Genomic DNA, 18785 nt, shown 5'->3' with positions numbered 1-18785 from the left:
AAGGGCTGGGGTGAATCCTTATTCCTATTTCAAGTCTTCTTGAGCCTTCCAAGCCTTGGTGAATGTTTGGAGGAGAGCAATTAGCTCTTTTGTCCCTTTGTGCTGTGTGTCACTATTCCCTCTGCCTGGATCACTGTCAGCTCCAGGTGCAGCTGTTGACCCTGCCTGTAGCTGCTGGAATGCTGACCAGACTCCTGGCAGCAGGAGTTACAGGAGGGTCTCTGTGTTCTTTGCTACAGCAGGTCCAGGTAATGGATCACATTTGTTCTTTGGACCATCAGGAGTCACCTCTGTGCTCCTGGAGAGGGCAGCTCCTCCTCTGCCTTGCTGGGATCCTGCACTGGAGCCCACTGTTCAAGAGGCTTTGCCTCTAGAGTAGCTCCCAGTGGGTCAGGGAATTCCCTCCTTTGGGACTGTGGGCAGAGCTGGTGGCTGCATCCTCTGTCAGGATGAGGAGGGCTGGGCCTGAGGAGTGCTGTGGCTGTGGGTCTGGGTTTGGAAAGCCAGGTGTCTGCTGAGGAGGCAGGAGCCTCCCTTGAAATGGAAAATGTAAACCCTCTCCCTCTGAATTATTATAATTTTGAAATTAAGGGGCTCTCAGGCAAAGATATGGGAATAGGAATAACAGTTCTTTACTAGGAAAATTAAAAATAAAAATGCAATAGTACAAAAAAGAAAACAAACCCCTGCCAGAGTCAGAGCAGGCCCTGCCCCCTGTGTGTCAGGGTGGTGGCACAGTCCCATCCCAGGGGGGCTCAGGGTGGGGGCACAGCCCCATCCCAGGGGGCTCAGGGTGGGGGCACAGCCCCATCCCAGGGGGCTCAGGGTGGTGGCACAGTCCCATCCCAGGGGGCTCAGGGTGGTGGCACAGTCCCATCCCAGGGGGGCTCAGGGTGGGGGCACAGCCCCATCCCAGGGGGGCTCAGGGTGGGGGCACAGCCCCATCCCAGGGGGCTCAGGGTGGTGGCACAGTCCCATCCCAGGGGGGCTCAGGGTGGTGGCACAGTCCCATCCCAGGGGGCTCAGCCCTCCTGCAGTGCCAGCTGTGGTTCTGCTGGAGCAGGGATCCTGCACAAGGGGGGAGTTTTCCTCTGCAGCTCCAGGGCTGCTGGAGATGGGCCTGCTCTCCCTCTGGGAATGCAGGGCAGCAGAAAGCTGCTCCTCTGGGAATGCAGTGGGCAAAGGCTGCTGGGCTGTTCCCAGGTCAGATTGGATCCAGGTAGGAATGCTTGGCTCCTCCCCTGGGCAGAGCATCTCCCCATGGGATGATGGAATTTGATCAGCCCTGCAGGGACACCCCCTGGCCATGGACAGCAGAGATCTCCTGGAGGGAGGATTGGTTGTGGGAGAGATAAAGAAAAACTGCCCAATGAACAGCAGAGAGCTGCCCCAGCAGTTCTGCTCTGAGAGATGACAGCAGAATTCACACCCTCATTTCCAGCCTCGGACACTGTGGGTGTGAGGTGCTCCTGGGGTAGCTCCCTCCTGGTTGTTTGTTTTCCCAGCTCCTGTGGTCTCAGCAGCTCCATGAGCATGGATCGGTACTCAGATGTGAAGTCTGATGTGTTTGTGGGGACAGCTGGAGGGTGTCTCTGCCTCTCTGGATGTCCCATAGACCAGGAGTTGAACCTGGAGGGGAAGGCTGGGGGAGACCTTCCTGCTCCACACAGTGACCTGCAAGGAGCTTGGTCTCTTCTCCCAGGAGAAAAGGGACAGGATGGAAGGAAACAGTCTCAGGTTGTGCCAGAGGGAGGTGTAGGTTGGATATTAAGGAAAATTTCTTCACAGAATGGGTTGTAAAGGCTTGGAACAGGCTGCCCAGGACAGTGGTGGGGTCACCATCCCTGGAAATGTTTGAAGAACTGGTGGATGTGGCATTTGGAGGTGACCATGGTGCTGGTGCTGGGTTGATGGTTGGACTTGGTGATCCTGGAGGCCTTTCCCAACCTTGATGTTCTGTTAATCTGTGATATTTCTTTTTTTGCCTGCTGGTCTTGTTTTAACTGAAGAAGGACCTATAATGGGAAAATTAATTCATAAATTAATTTGTTTCCCACTCTTGTTTGGCTGATCATGTGCCAACTCACTAACAGATCAATGCTTTTCAGTACTCAGGTCTTTTGGGGGAAGAAGCACTGATATTCTGTGATCAGCTCTTAGAGCAGTTTGTGGCTGTCCTTGTCCTGCTGTAAACCTCCCAGCTACGTGGGAGCTTGTGTTAACAAAAATAATGCAGTGATTCTGTGCACAGTGACTAAATGTCATCTGACTCCGTGCTGGGTGGAAGGGATTTGTAAAAACATTCTGCAGGTAGGGAGAAGTGTTCACAAAGCCAGTGATTTCCCAGGGCTTCTGCTTTGTCCTGGTCCCCTGATAATGTGGAAGCTGTGTTTTAAATGTCAGTGTAAATGCAGCCCACAGCTCTGTGGAGCAGTGATGAGTCCTGCTGAGCCCCTGATGATGCAGTAAAGGTTTTCCAGGTGAGTGGATTTCCTGGTGGGAAGACACAGTGCCCTGATGGATGTGTCTGTCCTGCCTTCCATGCACTCCAGCTGCACCAGCTCCTGTATTCCCAGCAGAGGTTCCCAGCTGGAGCCAGGGCAGGCTGTGCCTTCCCACCCCGGGGAGGTCCCTGCAGCCTGCCCAGAGCCAGGAGGTTCCTGCTGCACTCCCAGCCTCTCTCTGGGACATTCCAGGCTCTTGGAGCTGGTGCTGTACTCTGCTGAGTGGGCTGCAGCCCCATGCTGGGGGTTCCCCTCAGCACTCAGTCCTGGGTGGAAGGGCTGCTGACACCTCAGGCTGTGATGTGACCCAATCCAGGGACTGATATTCCAGAAACTTTTATTTGACAAAGGCATGAGGTTCAGCAAGGAAAAGGAAACTGCTCAGAGGTGAGCTGTAAGGAGAGAGGAGCTCCTGGTGTTTGCTTGCAGGCCCAAAGGGATCACCCTGCTGCTGTACCCCTTTTGGAAGAACTCGTGCAGTAGATCAGGAAACAGTGTAGTGTTTTCATCTTTATCCCTGTTTGCTGAGGATCTGTGTGTGGCAGCTCCTCCCAGGAAGGATGTTTGGGGTGTGTGCTGTGTGTTCTGGTCACACCTCCAGCAGGGACAGGCTCTCCTTGTTCCCTTCATGTGGACAATCCTGGAGCAGCCCATGCTGGGGGCTTGTGTTGCCATCACACCTCAGCATCTGCAGCTTGGTTCTGGAGCCATTCTGCTGCCAGGGGCTGGACAGGAAATCATGGATGGAGTGAAGCACCTTTCCCACATTCCCCTTCTCCTTCTTCACCCTCAGCCACGACTGCTGTAGCAGAGGAGACTTTGGTACTTTGCTCTCCAGATTCAAAGCAAACCCTTAATGCTCCTCAGTCTTCTGGAGAATCATGGGGCTGCTTTCTGCATTGCTGGGCCTGCCTGTTTGTGAGGTCCTGCCCTTGGGCCTCCCATGCTGGGCAGTCCCTGGAGCTGTGGGTTGTGCTGCTCTTTCCTTTCCACCCTCTTTCCCTCTTTCCACCCTGAGTGGGCTCTTGTTTCCCACGAGCTGTGCCTGTGGTTTCAGGGTGCCAGTGGCTGTGCAGTGCCTTCCCTGCCTCTTGGCTTTCTATTCAGGGGATTCTGCATCACTCAAGGAAACCCGGTGTCCTGGTTTAGGGCAAATTTGGGAGAAAACCTCCAAAGGGGGCCCCTCCAGAAAGCAAACCCACACAGCCCTTCCTCCCAGCTGGTTTGGGAATGATTCCTCAGAGAGAGGTGGAAAGAACCTGTTTATTTAACAGGCACAGCACCCCCAGCACACAAAATGAACAATACCAGATGACACCACTCTTTCACTGCTCTGAAAAAGATGATAGATTCAGATAGTCTCTCCTGGGGTGGTTGCTCTCTTATCAGTCCCTCCAGTGCTGGGGCAGCTGCTGCAGCCCCAATGTGCAAAGTCTCCCAGTGTTTCCCAGGTCCCAGTCCGGAGCAGGTTCAAGTGGATCCAAAAAGGAAAGGAGAAACAGTCCGGGAAGAAATTTGGACTGTTTAGCTAAACTAACTAATGAGAAGGAGCAGAAAGCAAGAGCAAGCAGAAGCAAGAGCAGAGTGAAAAGCAGGGCAAAAAGCAAAAGCAGCACTGTGTACTGCCCTGTCTGTGTGTCCTGCCAGCTGTGGGGGAGCAACTGATAAGAAACCAAAACAAAACTTTCACTTCTCAGAGCCAGTCTTGAAGGCACAGAACATAATATCCAGCATGAACAGAGCACATGATGGGGATACAAGCATCATCCCAGGACACCTGGAAATGCCAGCATGGGCCCAAGGGCACCTCTGGGCTTTCCTCAGTGTCAGGGATGAAGAGAAGTTGATGATGTGCTTTGTTTTAGGCTGACAGATTGCATTGCTGCTTTTGAATGGGCAGTAATTCACCTTCTGCTGCCTCATCTGCAGAACAGCTCAGCAACCTGTTACCACAGAAACCCAGTGATGGCTTCTTGTCACTGCCTTGTCACTGCCTTTGGGCAAGGATACCCTTATAGCTGCTTTTGGGCTTCCTGGAGATGTGTTCAAACCCTTGGGTGCACATACAGCCATGTGGGACCATAGCATGTCTGGATTTGCTTTCATTGTCCTCATCCCCCAAAGTCTGTGTGGTGTTTGAGCTGTTTTTCAAGGTTTATTAAGAGTTTTTAGAGCAATGCAGGCATTTTCAGTGAAAAATGGAACTTTTCAGTGGCAATTTTACTGTATTTTTGACCTTGTAGTTGAACATGGATTACAGAAATAAGAGTCTCTAGCAGAAATAATATATTCAGTTTTACCAAGTTTTACCAAGAAATTCTCAAGGGAAGAGTGTACATTGCCCAATGTATTTAACACACTGGGGGGACCTTGCTGTCCTTAAATGTGCTGTTTCTTGGGTTTTTTCAGTTTCCTTATACACTTTTGACAAGACCAAGCAGTGCATTGGCACCATGACCATCGAGATTGACTTCCTGCAGAAGAAGAACATTGACTCCAACCCCTATGACACAGACAAAATGGCTGCAGAGTTTATCCAGCAGTTCAACAGCCAGGCCTTCTCTGTGGGCCAGCAGGTGAGCTGTGCCCTGGGCTCTGAGGCTACACTGTGCTGAAACACCTCTGCAGGCTTGTGAGGGACCATCTGAGGGCGCCAGGAGCTCTGCAAAGGCTGGGTGAGGGGCAGGAATTGTTGTTTGAAGGGATGCCTCAGGTTTGAGCTTTTCTATTTTCCAGGTTCTGTGCTGCTTTAGTGGGTGGGTCTGGGCTTCACATCAGGGCATGGTGAGCTCTGTGCACAGAGCAGGGAGACAAAACAATTCCTGCTCCAGCTGGGCACCAAGGACAAATGAGCCAAATCTCAGCCCAAGAGCACAAACCCCGTGGGCTGGAGAGAGAAAAACAAGGATGGGACTGGATGGGCTGGAGCTGTAATTGAACAATGAACTCCAAGATGCAAATGGAGCAGAGCTTATAAAAGTGAGAGACCCTGTGACCAGTGGGGCATTTTGTGACCATTTTGGGTTCATTTTGTGACCATTTTGGTTCACCTGGGGTGCAGCCCTGGCTGGGCCCTTGTGCTGCCCAAGGTGGATCCATTGAGGCCTTCTGATAAATCCCTGCTTTATCCTTTAGCTCTGTCCAGTCTCTGTGCTAGGCCAGCCTGCACAGGGCAGCAGAAGGAATGTCTTTATGAGCACTAAAACCATTGTGACTTTCACTGAGAGCATGGGCAGAGGGGTTTAGAATCTGCCCTATCCTAAATCTGAGGAAAATCCCAGGGCTTGGGAGAGTTTGGGTCTCTCTGTGTTGTGGCCTGTTGGATGTGAGCATGGCAACTCCTGGAATATTTTAGGAAGTCACTTTTGCCTTCTCTATAAGATCAAGATAAACCCCAGGTTTAATTCATTCTCAGTGGCACCTCCCAAGTACAGTGCATTTTATTATTCTGGAAGTGTCCCAGGCCAGGTTGGACAGGGCTTGGAGCAGCCTGGTGTGGTGGGAGGTGTCCCTGCTATGGCAGGGCTGGCACTGGATCAGCTTTAGGGTCCTTTCCAGCCTGAGCTATTCTGGGATTCCATGATTTATTGCTGCTCTAGGGACTGAAGCAGAGAAACAGGGATGAAGTATTTTCCTTGGGGACCTTGGAAAGCTGATGTCCCTGTAATTGAGCCTGCAGGGGTCTGCAGCAGATGGGCTTCAGCCCCTGCACAGCGCTGTGTGGCTGCCTCTGCTCTGCCTTGTTCTCAAAACAGGTCAAGGTTGGTCTCTCATAGCATTTACACCTTGCAGGGTCGGAATCTTAAGCCAGTTGGAAATACAAACCCAGGGAAAGGGAGGCAAGGCTGCAGACCCAGCCTGGTTTTCTGTGGGATGGACCCTACTTCTCATTACCTTCCTTCTGTCTCTCATTAGCACTGTTCCTGAAGTGTCCTAGTCAAGCTGAAATGCAAAAGATCTGAAAGTTTTGAGCTAAATTGTTCTCCATGACTAGCACCAATTATTGAAGTGAGAGGAAAATGTCATCAGATGATACAGAACACTGAGCTGGGGAGAAAATGGAGGGGAATAAAGGATTTGCTTGGAAGGAGAATTTTTCTTTGAGTTTCTCCAGCTGACTTCATGTTCTGCAGTTTTAGGTCTGTTACTCTGATATTGGGGCAGGGAAAGGACATGGGCAGCACTCCAGAGCTTTGCAGGGATTCCTTCCAGGGGAGCTGCTGGGTGGTTAACTCAGTCTTCAGGCATCTCTCCCTTCCAATCTCAGTAGTCTTGTCAGAATCCTTTTTAGCTTTTTTAATGAGATTTGTTTTCCCTTTCCACAGCTGGTGTTCAGCTTCAATGACAAGCTCTTTGGGCTGTTGGTGAAGGACATGGAAGCCATGGACCCCAGCATTCTCAAAGGGGAGTCTGGAATAAGCAAAAAGCAGAAGGTGGGCTCCCAGAAACTCCTGTGCATTCCTTGGGGACTGCAGAGCTGCAAGTCCTACCAGGTCATGCCACCAAGGGCACTTTAGGGGACCTGCCTTTGGAGAAGTCACACATCTGCCTCATCTGCGTGTCAGAGGAGACAAAGAGCCTTGTTTGCAGTTCAGTGCAGCCTCCACTGAACTACAGAGGATACAGGAATGGCCTTTTGGTCTTTAAGTACTAATTCATGGAAACAGCCTCTCTTGAGTCTTTTTGTCTTCTAGATATGTCCAGTTTTGATATTTCCTTCTGTAGAAAGGACATGATTTTATTTTCTCCTTTCTTTGCTAGATCTTGCTGAAATAAAATAGTTGGGTTTGAACTAAAGCAGGAACTTTTAAAAGCCAGGTTGTACCTGGTGAGCTTCCCCATTCATTGGTGTTTGTTTTAGAGGAGGGGTTGGTATTTTTTATTCTTCCCAGGAAGTGGAGCTTTTGCTGCTTTTTCCTGCCTTCTGAGATGTGCTTGGAGATACCTGGAGCAATCTGAAGCTGAGTCTGATGGCGATTAATGTAATGATTTCTTTCCCTTCCCTTTGCAGATCGAGGTTGGTTTGGTTCTTGGAAACAGCCAAGTTGCCTTTGAGAAAGCTGAGAACTCCTCTCTCAATCTGATTGGTGAGTTCCTGCACCCACAGAGAAATAATGCTTGAGTTCTGCTGCTTTTCAGGCCTAGGGGACTTCATTGCCTCCAGGTTGTTGTTTGTCCTCACTCCCAGGCTGAGATTAGCAAGGCCAAATGGACCAGTAGATCCAGCTGTTTGAAATATTTTATTTTATTTTAATATTTTATTTAATATTTTAATATTTATTTCATCAGAGAATGATGTTTTCAGGGACAGTAACAAGCCAACGGCTCTCCCATTAAATTTAATGAAAGGAGAAGGGATTAGGAAATGGAGAGCTTTTTAAAATGTGTGGCCAAAATGTCAAAGTCCTGCTCTTTGGAAGGCCAAGGGAGCTGCAGAACTGGGAGCTGTGTGGAACTGCTTCCAGGAGTTTATTCACACAACTGGGAACTGATTTAAACAGGTAGTTTCTAAAACCTCCACCAAACAAATCCCTGTGTGCAATATCACACTTGGCCATCAAAGAAATTGGGGAATAATTGGTGTGTCCTCCACACATTCCTTTAGAGAGAAACTGCTGGAGGGGTTGGGCTGTTCCACAGAGGCACCGGTGGGACCTGGGCCCTGGAGAGGGCAGTGAGGCCCTTCCCTGCAGTGGCTCTGTGTGCCCTGGGACTGGGGGGGTTTCCTGGGGACCAGGGACACCTGCTCTTCCTTTGGCTGTCCCAGTGCTATGTGGTGGGTGACTCTTCCCAAGCTTCAGCTGCATATCCCTCCCTAGCTGTGAATCAAGGCTGAACACACACTTCTATTTTAATTTTTTCTTGTTTTTCTTCCCTGTTTTGTTCATTCCTCCCAGAATCCATGAGCTAAGGACACTTCTCCTTTTGCTGCTGCTGTTGCACAGATCAGGAGTGGCAGGTGCAGGCTGCTGGGAGGGGGCTCAGGGAGCCATCAGGTTTATTTTTGCAGTAGGCTGTTTGGCTGGAATTGCTCAGTGCTGTGAGTACTTGTTACAGGAATAAACCCTCCGAGGGGAGCAGCCACTCAGGAAAGGAGAATTCAGCTCATCCAGCACTGCAGGAGCTTGTGGCAGGGGCTGAGGTTTGATGCTGCCCTGAAGGGCCATATTTGGGGCTGGGACTTTGTGTCCTGCAGCTTTCTGTGCCACAGTCACTGCAGGCAGTGGGAGGGTGTGAGGCTGTTGTGTAAGCACACCTTGCACCTCAGCAGAGTCTGGGCTGGGCACTCAGCCTGAGCTGAAACCATCACTGACTGGATTTGGGGGGACCCTCGTGGCAGGAAGGAATGATGAATCTCACTCCATGTTCTCAGGAGAATAATTTATTATTTTAAGATACTATATTGTATTAAAGAATACTAAACTCTACTATACTAAAGAATACAGAAAAGATACTTTCAGAAGGCTAAAAGATAATAATGAAAACTTGTGACTCTCTCCAGAGTCCCAGCTCAGCTTGGTCCTGATTGGCCAAAGAGTGAAAACAACTCCCAGCAGAATGCAATGGAACAATCACCTGTGGGTGAGCAATCTCCAAACACATTCCACATGAGCACAGCACAGGAGAAGCAAATGAAATAAGAATTGTTTTCATTTTTTTTCTGAGGCTTCTCAGCTTCCCAGGAGAAAAACCCTGGGTGAAGGGATATTTCAGAGAATGTGGATGTGACACTAGCACAGCTCTGTGGGCTGTAGATGGCTGTAATTAAGCATCCTAATGAGGGTACAGCTGTTAATAGCACCAAATGGAACTTTGAGGGGCAGGGTAGTGAGTTCCCACCTGTGACTGTGGGGTCACCCCCGTTCAGGTTTCACTCTGCTGCCAGGGGCCAGTGTGAAATAACCCTGTTCACTGAGGGTTGTTTCAGCAGGGGATTGTACCTGGTTAATATTCAGAGCCATATGATGCCCTGGCATCTCCCTCTTGGCACGTGTGGGAGAGCTGCTGCATTGGGAATAGGGACCCTTTCCCAGGATTCTGTTTCACTGTCTTCAGACAAGACAAAAGAGCTTCTTGTGCCTCAATTTACTTCTGTCAAATTGGTACTTCATTTAATCTCCTCATTGATCTGAGGCAGAGCTGCTTAATGTGTTTTGTTGATCTCTGGGGAATTGTAAAGTTCTGAATAATTAAATTGTGAGAGAGGAGATGAAAGTGAAGTGAGTGTCACTGAGCTCTGCCTTTAGTAAAGGGCCTGCATTATTTCAATAGAGAAGAATTGTAATAATTTCTTTTAAAGCCAATTCTCTTTGTTCTGTTTAGCATAAAATTGTGTTATGAAACCATTGGAAGAGGTTTTAATCCAATCTGCAAGAATTTCACTGTGCTGAGGTGCAGCCAGAAGGGGGGAGTGTAGACCAAGCTCTGTGGGAGCAGGAACAGCCCTGGCTGAGGGGTCTGACCTAAAAGCTGGAGTGCAGCACTGGCATAATAAACACAGGGGAATTGTGGATTGGTGCTCCCTGCAGGGCTCTAGGTGCTCTGTGTCCCAAGGGCTGTCCCTGGCATCTGACCCAGAGGCATGTTCCTGTTTGTTTGTTTTGCTGCCCTTGGAATTGAAATATTGATTCCAGATGTGTTTAGACCAGGATTAAAGAGTCTGGTTGGGCTCACAGAGAGCTGCTGTTTGCTGAACTTCCTAGACTCTTTCTGCCCATTCATTATCTGGCTGAACTTGAAATGCCTCTTAGAAGAGCTTGTGGAACAGAGCAGCAAAATGCACACTGGTTGTTTGCTAGGATGGAATATTGGGAAGGAATTGTTCCCTGTGAGGGTGGGCAGGCCCTGGCACAGGGTGCCCAGAGCAGCTGGGGCTGCCCCTGGATCCCTGGCAGTGCCCAAGGCCAGGCTGGAAGGGACTTGGAGCCACCTGGGACAGTGGGAGGTGTCCCTGCCATGGCAGGGGGTGGCACTGGATGGGTTTTAAAGTCTCTTTCAACCCAAAGCCCCCTGTGACTCTGTGATCTCTGTGATTCTGTGGGGTTCTAGGGTGGGAGTGGCCCCCACTGGGAAAACCATTAAGGGCCAACCCTTAAAGCACAGTGCAAGTCTGAGGAAACATCCCATTCTGCAGTAATTAAGGATAATTGGCAGTGTCTTTGCTTTTTCTCTGGGTTGTCAGATCTCTGTGTGTTTCCCTGGTAGCTGAGGGTGCTGAAAGCCATGTGCAAGGTTGATCTGACTGATAGAAGTGTCAGTGCTTGAATAAACCTAGGGTGAGACTACATGGGTTTGCCAGCATCCTTCCAGGAGCATCTGTGCCTGTTTCTGCTTCCTGAACACCCTGAGCCCTCCCAGGCTCCTGTGCAGAGGGGTGGGCAGCTCTGTGAGGCTGTGCTGCCAGTGGCTGAGCAGCAGCAGGGAAAGGAGGTGGTTAAAGGGCTGCAGACCTGTGCTCAGGGGTCTGGGGTGCCTCTGGACCAGACAGTGAGCTGTGGTGGTTTGCCAGGACTGGCCTTGGTTCTTCTGAGTTGTAAAGGAATTTTGTGTAACTTTGCTGCAAATTGCTCCAGTATCTGGGGACTGAGTGGTGAGAGTGCTGCTCCTTTCCAAGGAATTCTGGAGAAGGTTTGGAGAGGTGCAGATCTTAGAGAACCTGAGATCTGTACAGAAAAAAATCAACAGAAACTGTAATAAAGCATTAACTGAGAGGAAAAGGGTGATGCACTGGGAAGGGCCAGGCTGTCTTGTCTAAGGGCTGTCCTGCCTCATGATCCTCCTGGAGTTCATTACAGCAGTCAGAGAGCTCTGGCAGCAGGGCTGACATGGGCTGATTGTCAGAGCTCCTCCAGCAAAGTTCTGTGTCAAAGTTTCTTAGGAAAGAATCAAAACAGAGATCTCTGGGAGAGAAGGTCCTTGCATGAGTCAGTGATGAAAGGGAAGGAGGAAATAGCTGATGTCAGTGGAGTTCAGTGGGAATCTCTGCTGGGCCTTTGCTGCTCATTGTAATTATTGAATAAGCTGGGAAAAGGCTGGAGCAGTGAGGTGCCCAGGCTGGCTCTGAGCTCAGGGACTGAGGCAGGAAGTGGCAGGGGAGATTCAGTTCAGAGAACTGAAAATGATGTCTGGGAGGAAGAGCTCTCCTGGCCTGGGTAAAACTGGTGGCTGTAGAGGGCCCAGATCCCAGGCAGGATTATTGTGTTTGCAAGGACCCCCATGGCAGGGAGGAATGGTGAATCTGACTCCATGTTCTCAGAAGGCGAATTTATTACTTTATGATACTATATTATAGCAAAGAATACTAAACTATACTAAAAAATACAGACATGATACTCACAGAATACTTTAAAGGTAATAATGAAAACTCATGACTCTCTCCAGAGTCCCAGCACAGCTTGGCCCTGATTGGCCAAAGAGTGAAAACAACTCCCAGCAGAATGCAATGGAACAATCACCTGTGGGTGAACAATCTCCAAACACATTCCACATGAGCACAGCACAGGAGAAGCAAATGAGATAAAATTGTTTTCATTTTTCTCGGAGGCTTCTCAGCTTCCCAGGAGAAAAATCCTGGGCAAAGGGATTTTTCCAGAGAATGTGAGTGCCACAGCAGGATCAAGGGAATGAATGCTGCACCCCTCTTGCAGTGTGTTCCTGTTGTTGGGAGCTGTTAAACTTGGCTGCTAAGAATGATCACATATTGTTCTAGAGGGATATGAACAAAGCAGAGCATCCATCATTCTGTACCTGTTCTGAAGGTGCAGCCAAACTGCAGCACCTGCAGGTCCACTTGCCTGTCAGAGGGTGTGGGAGGGAGAGAGAGGACAGAGAAGAACAGGGGTTCCAGTGTGGAGCTGCTGCTGCACAGGGGAGGACAGCTGGGCACTGGGAAAGGCAGGGCTGAGATGGATGCAGGACAAACCTGCTGTCATCCCAGCTGGCCTGGAGCAGGCTGGACACTGGTTCTGGCAGCAGCCAGGTGGGCTGGGTGCTGAGGTTATGTGGGTCCAGGGTGAATCTGTGGCAGAGAAATCTCCTGTGGATTCTTCAATACACAGGGACAGCACCTGGCTGGAGAAACCCCTGGTCTGAGCAGTGGGAAGGCTGGGGTTCATTTACCAAGCTGGGTCTCTGGTGTCCTTGTGTCCTTGTCACAGTGTGTCCTCTTGGCCAGTGTTTGAAATTGAGCACAGAGTTTGTGGGATGGGGTCTGACATGCAGAGCTGTTCTGGTGTCTGTTCCTGTATGTGCTGCAGCTCTGCTGGGCTGTGTGTTTGAAACCATTTCTTGGCTTTTGCAGGTAAATCAAAGACCAAAGAGAACAGGCAGTCAATCATCAACCCTGACTGGAATTTTGAGAAAATGGGCATTGGAGGCCTGGATAAAGAATTCTCTGATATTTTCCGAAGAGCTTTTGCTTCTCGAGTTTTCCCACCTGAGATTGTGGAGCAAATGGGTGAGTATAACCTGGAGATGTTACACTGAATATGACCTGGAAAAGTGTGGCTGGGGCACAGGCTGCAGGCCTGTCCCTGGTGTGTGAGGGCTGGACACACCCTCGTGCTGCTGGAGCTCAGCAGTTTCTGAGGGATCCCACAGAGCCTCTTCTTCCCCTGGTGCTCCCAAATGTATTTTGGACTCTTGTTGCTTGGTTGGGGAAGGGAGACAAACCCAGCACAAACACTCAGCCCTGCACATGGAATGTCTGAAGGAGTGAGACACGTGGTTTAACTGGATTCTGTGCTGGTGGAACTGAAACTGGGGCTCTGAGCAGCCTGGTCTGGTGGAAGGTGTCCCTGCCCATGGCAGGGGGCTGAAATCAGATGGGCTTTAAGGTCTCTTCCACCCCAAACCATCCCATGGTTCTGTGAAACCCTCCCTCTTTGGATGCTTCATTTGTCCATGGCAGTGACACTGCTTCTGTTCTTGACTGCCTGACCATGATCTGTCCATGCAGCTCAGAGGAGATTTTGTCTTAATGCCCCTGCCATAATCTCTTTTACCTCCCAGTCCTGGCAGCTGCACCATGAGCCCTGTCCCTCCCAGCCTGAGCCCAGTAATCCCAGCATGGGCTGTGAGCTCTGCTGCTCAGGTTTGAAGTGCTGGCAGGATGCACAGGCTGTGTCACGTCCTGGAATCTGGGAAATAAAAGCACAGATTCTAAATATAACTTCTCTTTTTGGGTCAAGGGAAGGAAAGGCAGTCCCAGTACTTGGTAAACATCTGCTGGCAGGCAGATAAATGGTGCAGGGTTTAGTTTTTAGTAAGCAGTGTGCAGCTGCAGGTGTCTGGTTCTGTCACAGAACGTGGCTGGGGATGTTCTGGCTGCTCCTTGTTCTGGGAATATAATCTGTGTGGGCTCCTGTTTGAACTTGGAATCCATAGCTGTATAATTTCTATGTATGTTTATGTTTCTGATCCACCTTCCCTCTCCCCACAAATGAAGCAATCAAGATTTTGATTACAAACCAGATTTCCATCAGGAGCTACATCCTGTTTGTGTGGGGGTGTGTGGAGCTTCCAGTGCATGTGGAATTGATGCAAAATAAACTTCCCTGGGATGTGCCTTCAGTCTTGTCTTGGGGATTTGGACACGTATGGAGGAGCTGTGGAGACACCCCAGGGCTGGGCCAGCCAGTGCCTGATTCTCTCTCTCCTGCCTTTTAATTCCTCTTGATGTGAGAGCTGAGGCCTTTGGGGGATGCTCTTGGGTCTCGGGGGTTTTGTGGCTGTGGGCAAGATACAACTTCTCTGCTTCTGCTTGAGAACATAAAATGCTTAAATTTGTTAAATATTTAACTACTCTGCAGAGAAAAGAAATAAGAGAAATGGTGCTGGCTGTGGAAAGAACAGCTTTTACCCAGAGGCACTGGTGGCCAGCTCAGCACTAGCACTGTTGCTGACAGCCAGCCTCCTGTACTTGAAATATTTTTACCTTTTGAAGCAGCTATTGTGTGTATTCCTAAAGTCTTCCCATGGAGCCAGCCTGGGAGAGCTGGGGCTGTACAGCCTGGAGAAGAGAAGACTCAGGAAGATCTTAGAGCCCCTTCCAGTACCTAAAGGGGACTTATAAAACAGAGGAGAGTGATTTTTTACATGGACAAGAATGGGAGTGGTTTAAAACTAGCAGAGGGGAGATTTGGGTTAGATATTGGGAATGAGGAATTGTTCCCTGTGAGGGTGGGCAGGCCCTGGCACAGGGTGCCCAGAGCAGCTGGGGCTGCCCCTGGATCCCTGGCAGTGCCCAAGGCCAGGCTGGATGGGGCTTGGAGCCACCTGGGATAGTGGGAGGTGTCCCTGCCATGGCAGGGGGTGGCACTGGGTGGGCTTTGAGATTCCTCCCAAACCATTCTGGGATTCTCTGATTCTGTGGCTGCAGTACAGAGCCCTTGGCTGGGACCACATGTGAAGGTAAAAGGTAAAAGATAATTGGTGTTTAATAAAGGAAGACAAAGATTCTGTGAAGGACCACTGGTATTTGGATTACCCTGGGCAATGAATTAAAGGTGTGCCCCATTAAATTACATTAAGTACAAATATTCTTACTGTGCATGTTTACACCCAGGCTGCACAAAGAGACTTTTTTCAGGGAAGAAGTTGGACTGGGAGCAGAGCTCCTGAGCTCTGATTAACCCGAGGGCTAAAGAGCTTATCTGAAATTTGAAAAAACAAAAACTTTCTGACATTCATTTTCTTTGCCTTAGTTATAACTTGCTCTTGACTATATTTCAGATCTGAAATGTCAGTGTGACAGCTGTTCACCTTTGTGAATAATTTATTGGGAAAGGAAAAGATGGAATTTGCTTTCTCCCTGGTGCTGCAGTGCTCACCCAGTTGTGTTCTTTGCCCAGTGCTCCCAGAGTGCAGCTTCCACGCCAAATGCAATAAATATTTCTGTCCAGACCTACACAGAGGCTCTATAGACCCTTCCAGCATTACTTGCAATTTGTGTGTGGTTTATCTAACTTCCATGGAATGTTCTGGGTTTGGAGCACATAAATCAATGTTAGTTAGCCATATCATCCAAGGGGGAAGCACTGCTCTGCTGCTACAAGCCTTGGTTTATCCAAGAGCAGAAGTGTTAGATCAGCCCCAGCTGGGCACCAAGCCTGGCCTGGAAGGGGCAGTTTGCTTTTCCCATCTCTGGATGTCCCAGCCTTGCTCTAGTGGCTTTGGGCTTGTATGGCTCTGTAGGGAGCTAACACAGCTGGCAGCAAAAAATGCTATTAATAAAGGAACAGCTTATAGGGTCAGTATTCAGCTAGATCAGCTCCCTGGTTGTGTGATGTGACAGAATCCCAGAATGGGTTGGGTGGGAAGGGACCTCAAAGCCCATCCCTGCCATGGCAGGGACACCTCCCACTGTCCCAGGTGCTCCAAGCCCCATCCAGCCTGGCCTTGGGCACTGCCAGGGATCCAGGGGCAGCCCCAGCTGCTCTGGGCACCCTGTGCCAGGGCCTGCCCACCCTCCCAGGGAAGAGTGACTGGTGCTCATCTCCTGACAATCCTGCAGCTGCCAAATGGAATGAAATCCTCACCTGGATGAGGTTTGAGGAAGATGTCTGGAAACATTTTGGTGCCTCATTTGTAGGAATTACACTTCTGAGGAAGGAACTTCACACCTTGGGGCACTGGTGGAGGGAGATACCAGGCAGTTCTCCCTTAGGGACAGGCCTTCACGGCCCTGTTTCCAGGGAATCCTCCTCCTTTCCAAGCCCTTTCAGGATGTCTGTGCCAGCTCAGAGTAAGGCAGTGTCACTCTGTGCTGAAGGGAATCTGCCTTTGGTTGCTCTCTGCTGCATCCTCTGCCTCCAGCTGAGCTCCTCTGTTTATTGGACAAATGTTGTGGTTTTTTTCCCATCCATGCTGGATGCTGGTTTTCTGCTGGGGCTTTAAATCCAGCTCATTCAGCACCTTGTGCTCTTGCCTAGAACACTGTTCTCTCTCCTTGTTGTTTTTTCTTTCCCCTGACTCCCATAGATATTTTTCCACTTGGAACAACATTTCTGATATTTGGTGCCTGGAGCCGTAACTTGCAACAAACCTGTAAAGTTCCTTCTCAGACTTGAAAACAAAACACTTGTGCTGACCCTCTTTTCCTTATTTAAGAACACTCTGGTGCCCCCAAGCTTTGAAACAGTGTTGACTTGCAGCAGGGAAGGGATTTCTCTGATTCCTGTGGCACATTAATTGGTGTAGAGGCCTCAAAGAGCAAATTCTGCATGGACTTGTTGTTTAATAACAGGTAGAGAAAAGTTTGATGTTACATGTTCCTTCTGAGAGACTGAAATGGAACCCAAATTCCCCATCCTCTCCTGCTGCCATAAATAAATTAAATCAGACTTTTTGAAGGTGGTTTCTGTTTCCTGGGAACCATCTTAACCTGTGCTCTTGGTCTGCCCTCTTGGGATAATTTTGAAGTCCAGCTCATGATGGAGAAGTGAAGTATCAAGGACACAAGGGGAACATTGAAATGAGCAGACACTCAAATTATTTTCTTCCTCAGATTCTGTCTGAAGTGGAGGCTTGTCTGTTAAGCTGCCTTAAAAATTAATGCATTAATGTTCTCAAAGTACTCAGATACTGTAAGAGAAGAATAATGATGGAAAGGTTCTCACCCAGCTATTCTGAAAATAGGGTAATTTTAATGAAAAATCAGTGTCACGCACATCTACCCTCAGCTGGGGTGCTGGGAATGCCAGCCCCTGCTGGGCAGCTCTCAGCCTTTGCATCCAGCCTGGTCCTTCTCTCCAGCATTCTCCAGGGCAGCTCTGGGGTTCTGAGGCCATTTCTATAACCCCTACATCACCCATCATTATTTCTGCTCCCTGCCCTGCTCAGGACTGTGGTGCCCAACCCCAAACCATGGATCCATTCTGCATCAGCAGGTCCTGGCTGTGCCTCTCTGGCTGGGCTGGGCAGAATCCTCACTGGGATGATTTTTTTTTGTTGTTTTGCAGCATGCAATTCATTATTCCTCCCCAATTAGAAACTCGTGCATCAGGTTACATGGATTTCAGATGAATTTAATCCTGCCTGTCTGTGTTTGTAGCTCTTGGCTTTGCAGTATGCAGATTTAATTGGAGCATTCTGTTCTGTTCCATCTCCCAGGCACCACATGCCACTGAATTCAGGAGGGATCATTTCTCACTGTGCTTTAAAGTTTGTGGGGTTTAATCTGCTTTTCAACCACCTCTAACTTCATTCAGCCTGTGCTTTTCCTGCATGTCTAGGAGGGTGTCTAACATGTATTTATATCTTTAGGGAAGTCTAAATGTCCCTCTCTTGCTTTCTTTGTTTCCTCAAACCCTCTGTGTGGGGACCCCCATGTTTTCCTGGAGGGAAGTTGTCTCAGACTGGCCAAATAAGTTGTTCTGGCTACTCCTTGTAGTCTTGCTTTCTTCTACCCATTTAAAAAGACATTATCTCACAATTTTCCTGCATCAGGTTAGTGCTAGGTCTGTACAAGACAATCAGAAAACAGCTGAGGTTGAAAGGGACCTCCCAATTTAGTCCAACCCCAGAGTTCTCTCCCTTTTCCCTTTACAACACCAGGGATGACATTCACCATCTCCCCCCTGGTTTCTCACCCACCCTGTTCAGGTTCTCACTGACTTTGTGATGATTTCACCCACTCTGAGCTCCCTTGGGTGAAGTTCATGTCCAAGTGATCTGCCAGTATCCAACAGTTGTGGGTGGGCTCTTGTGTCCCTTGTTCTTTTTCTGCTTCTGTTGCCTGTTCCTACCCATTTGTCACTTTTATTAATATCAGCTGTCACAAAATGTCAACTCTTCACTGGTGTAAATAAGTATTTAACAGCTTGAACTCAGCATTTGCTGTTGTTAACTCTTAGCCAGTGCTTTCCTGCTCTTGTCCTCCTCAAGGGATTTAACCTGAAGTGCTCTGCTCACCCTGAGGCACCTGGATCCAGGGCCAGCTGTGGGGAGAGCAGTGGAGCAGTCCCTGACATCTGTCCCTTGCCTCCCCTTCTGGAAAGCAGAGATTGATTTTGGTGTCCCCCAGGGATGGGGAAGAAAGTGAAGGAGCAGAATGAACCCGAGTTACTGATGGAATTGGTTCTTGTGTTGGGTTGCTGGGTGCAGTACAACTGGAAACCTTTGGAGGGGGACAGGAAAGCTTCTGGGCACAGAGTGAGCTGACTTGAAGGACTTCAGTCCTGGGAGGGGTGTGAGAGGGGGGGGCTTCCAAATTCTGCACACTCACCAAAGGCAGTGATTCCCTTTTAACACTGGAATGTGGAAATGGGATGTGGCAGATGG

At 49.4% G+C, this 18785-nt stretch overlaps 1 protein-coding gene across 2 annotated transcripts in view; it reads left to right on the top strand.

The window, feature by feature from the left end:
• NSF (N-ethylmaleimide sensitive factor, vesicle fusing ATPase) overlaps nucleotides 1-18785 on the top strand; it is a 79405-nt gene that overhangs the window by 24823 nt on the left and 35797 nt on the right. For both annotated transcript variants that reach the window (XM_018921320.3, XM_009096567.4), the window contains exons 5-8: nucleotides 4914-5080; nucleotides 6830-6937; nucleotides 7516-7591; nucleotides 12805-12960. In XM_018921320.3, coding sequence (XP_018776865.1) covers nucleotides 4914-5080; nucleotides 6830-6937; nucleotides 7516-7591; nucleotides 12805-12960 — 507 coding nt within the window. The remainder of the gene's footprint in view (nucleotides 1-4913; nucleotides 5081-6829; nucleotides 6938-7515; nucleotides 7592-12804; nucleotides 12961-18785) is intronic.

The sequence above is a fragment of the Serinus canaria genome, chromosome 27 (assembly GCF_022539315.1).
Source record: "Serinus canaria isolate serCan28SL12 chromosome 27, serCan2020, whole genome shotgun sequence".
Classification (NCBI taxonomy): Eukaryota; Metazoa; Chordata; class Aves; order Passeriformes; family Fringillidae; genus Serinus; species Serinus canaria.
This window is presented reverse-complemented; position numbering and strand designations above follow the sequence as displayed.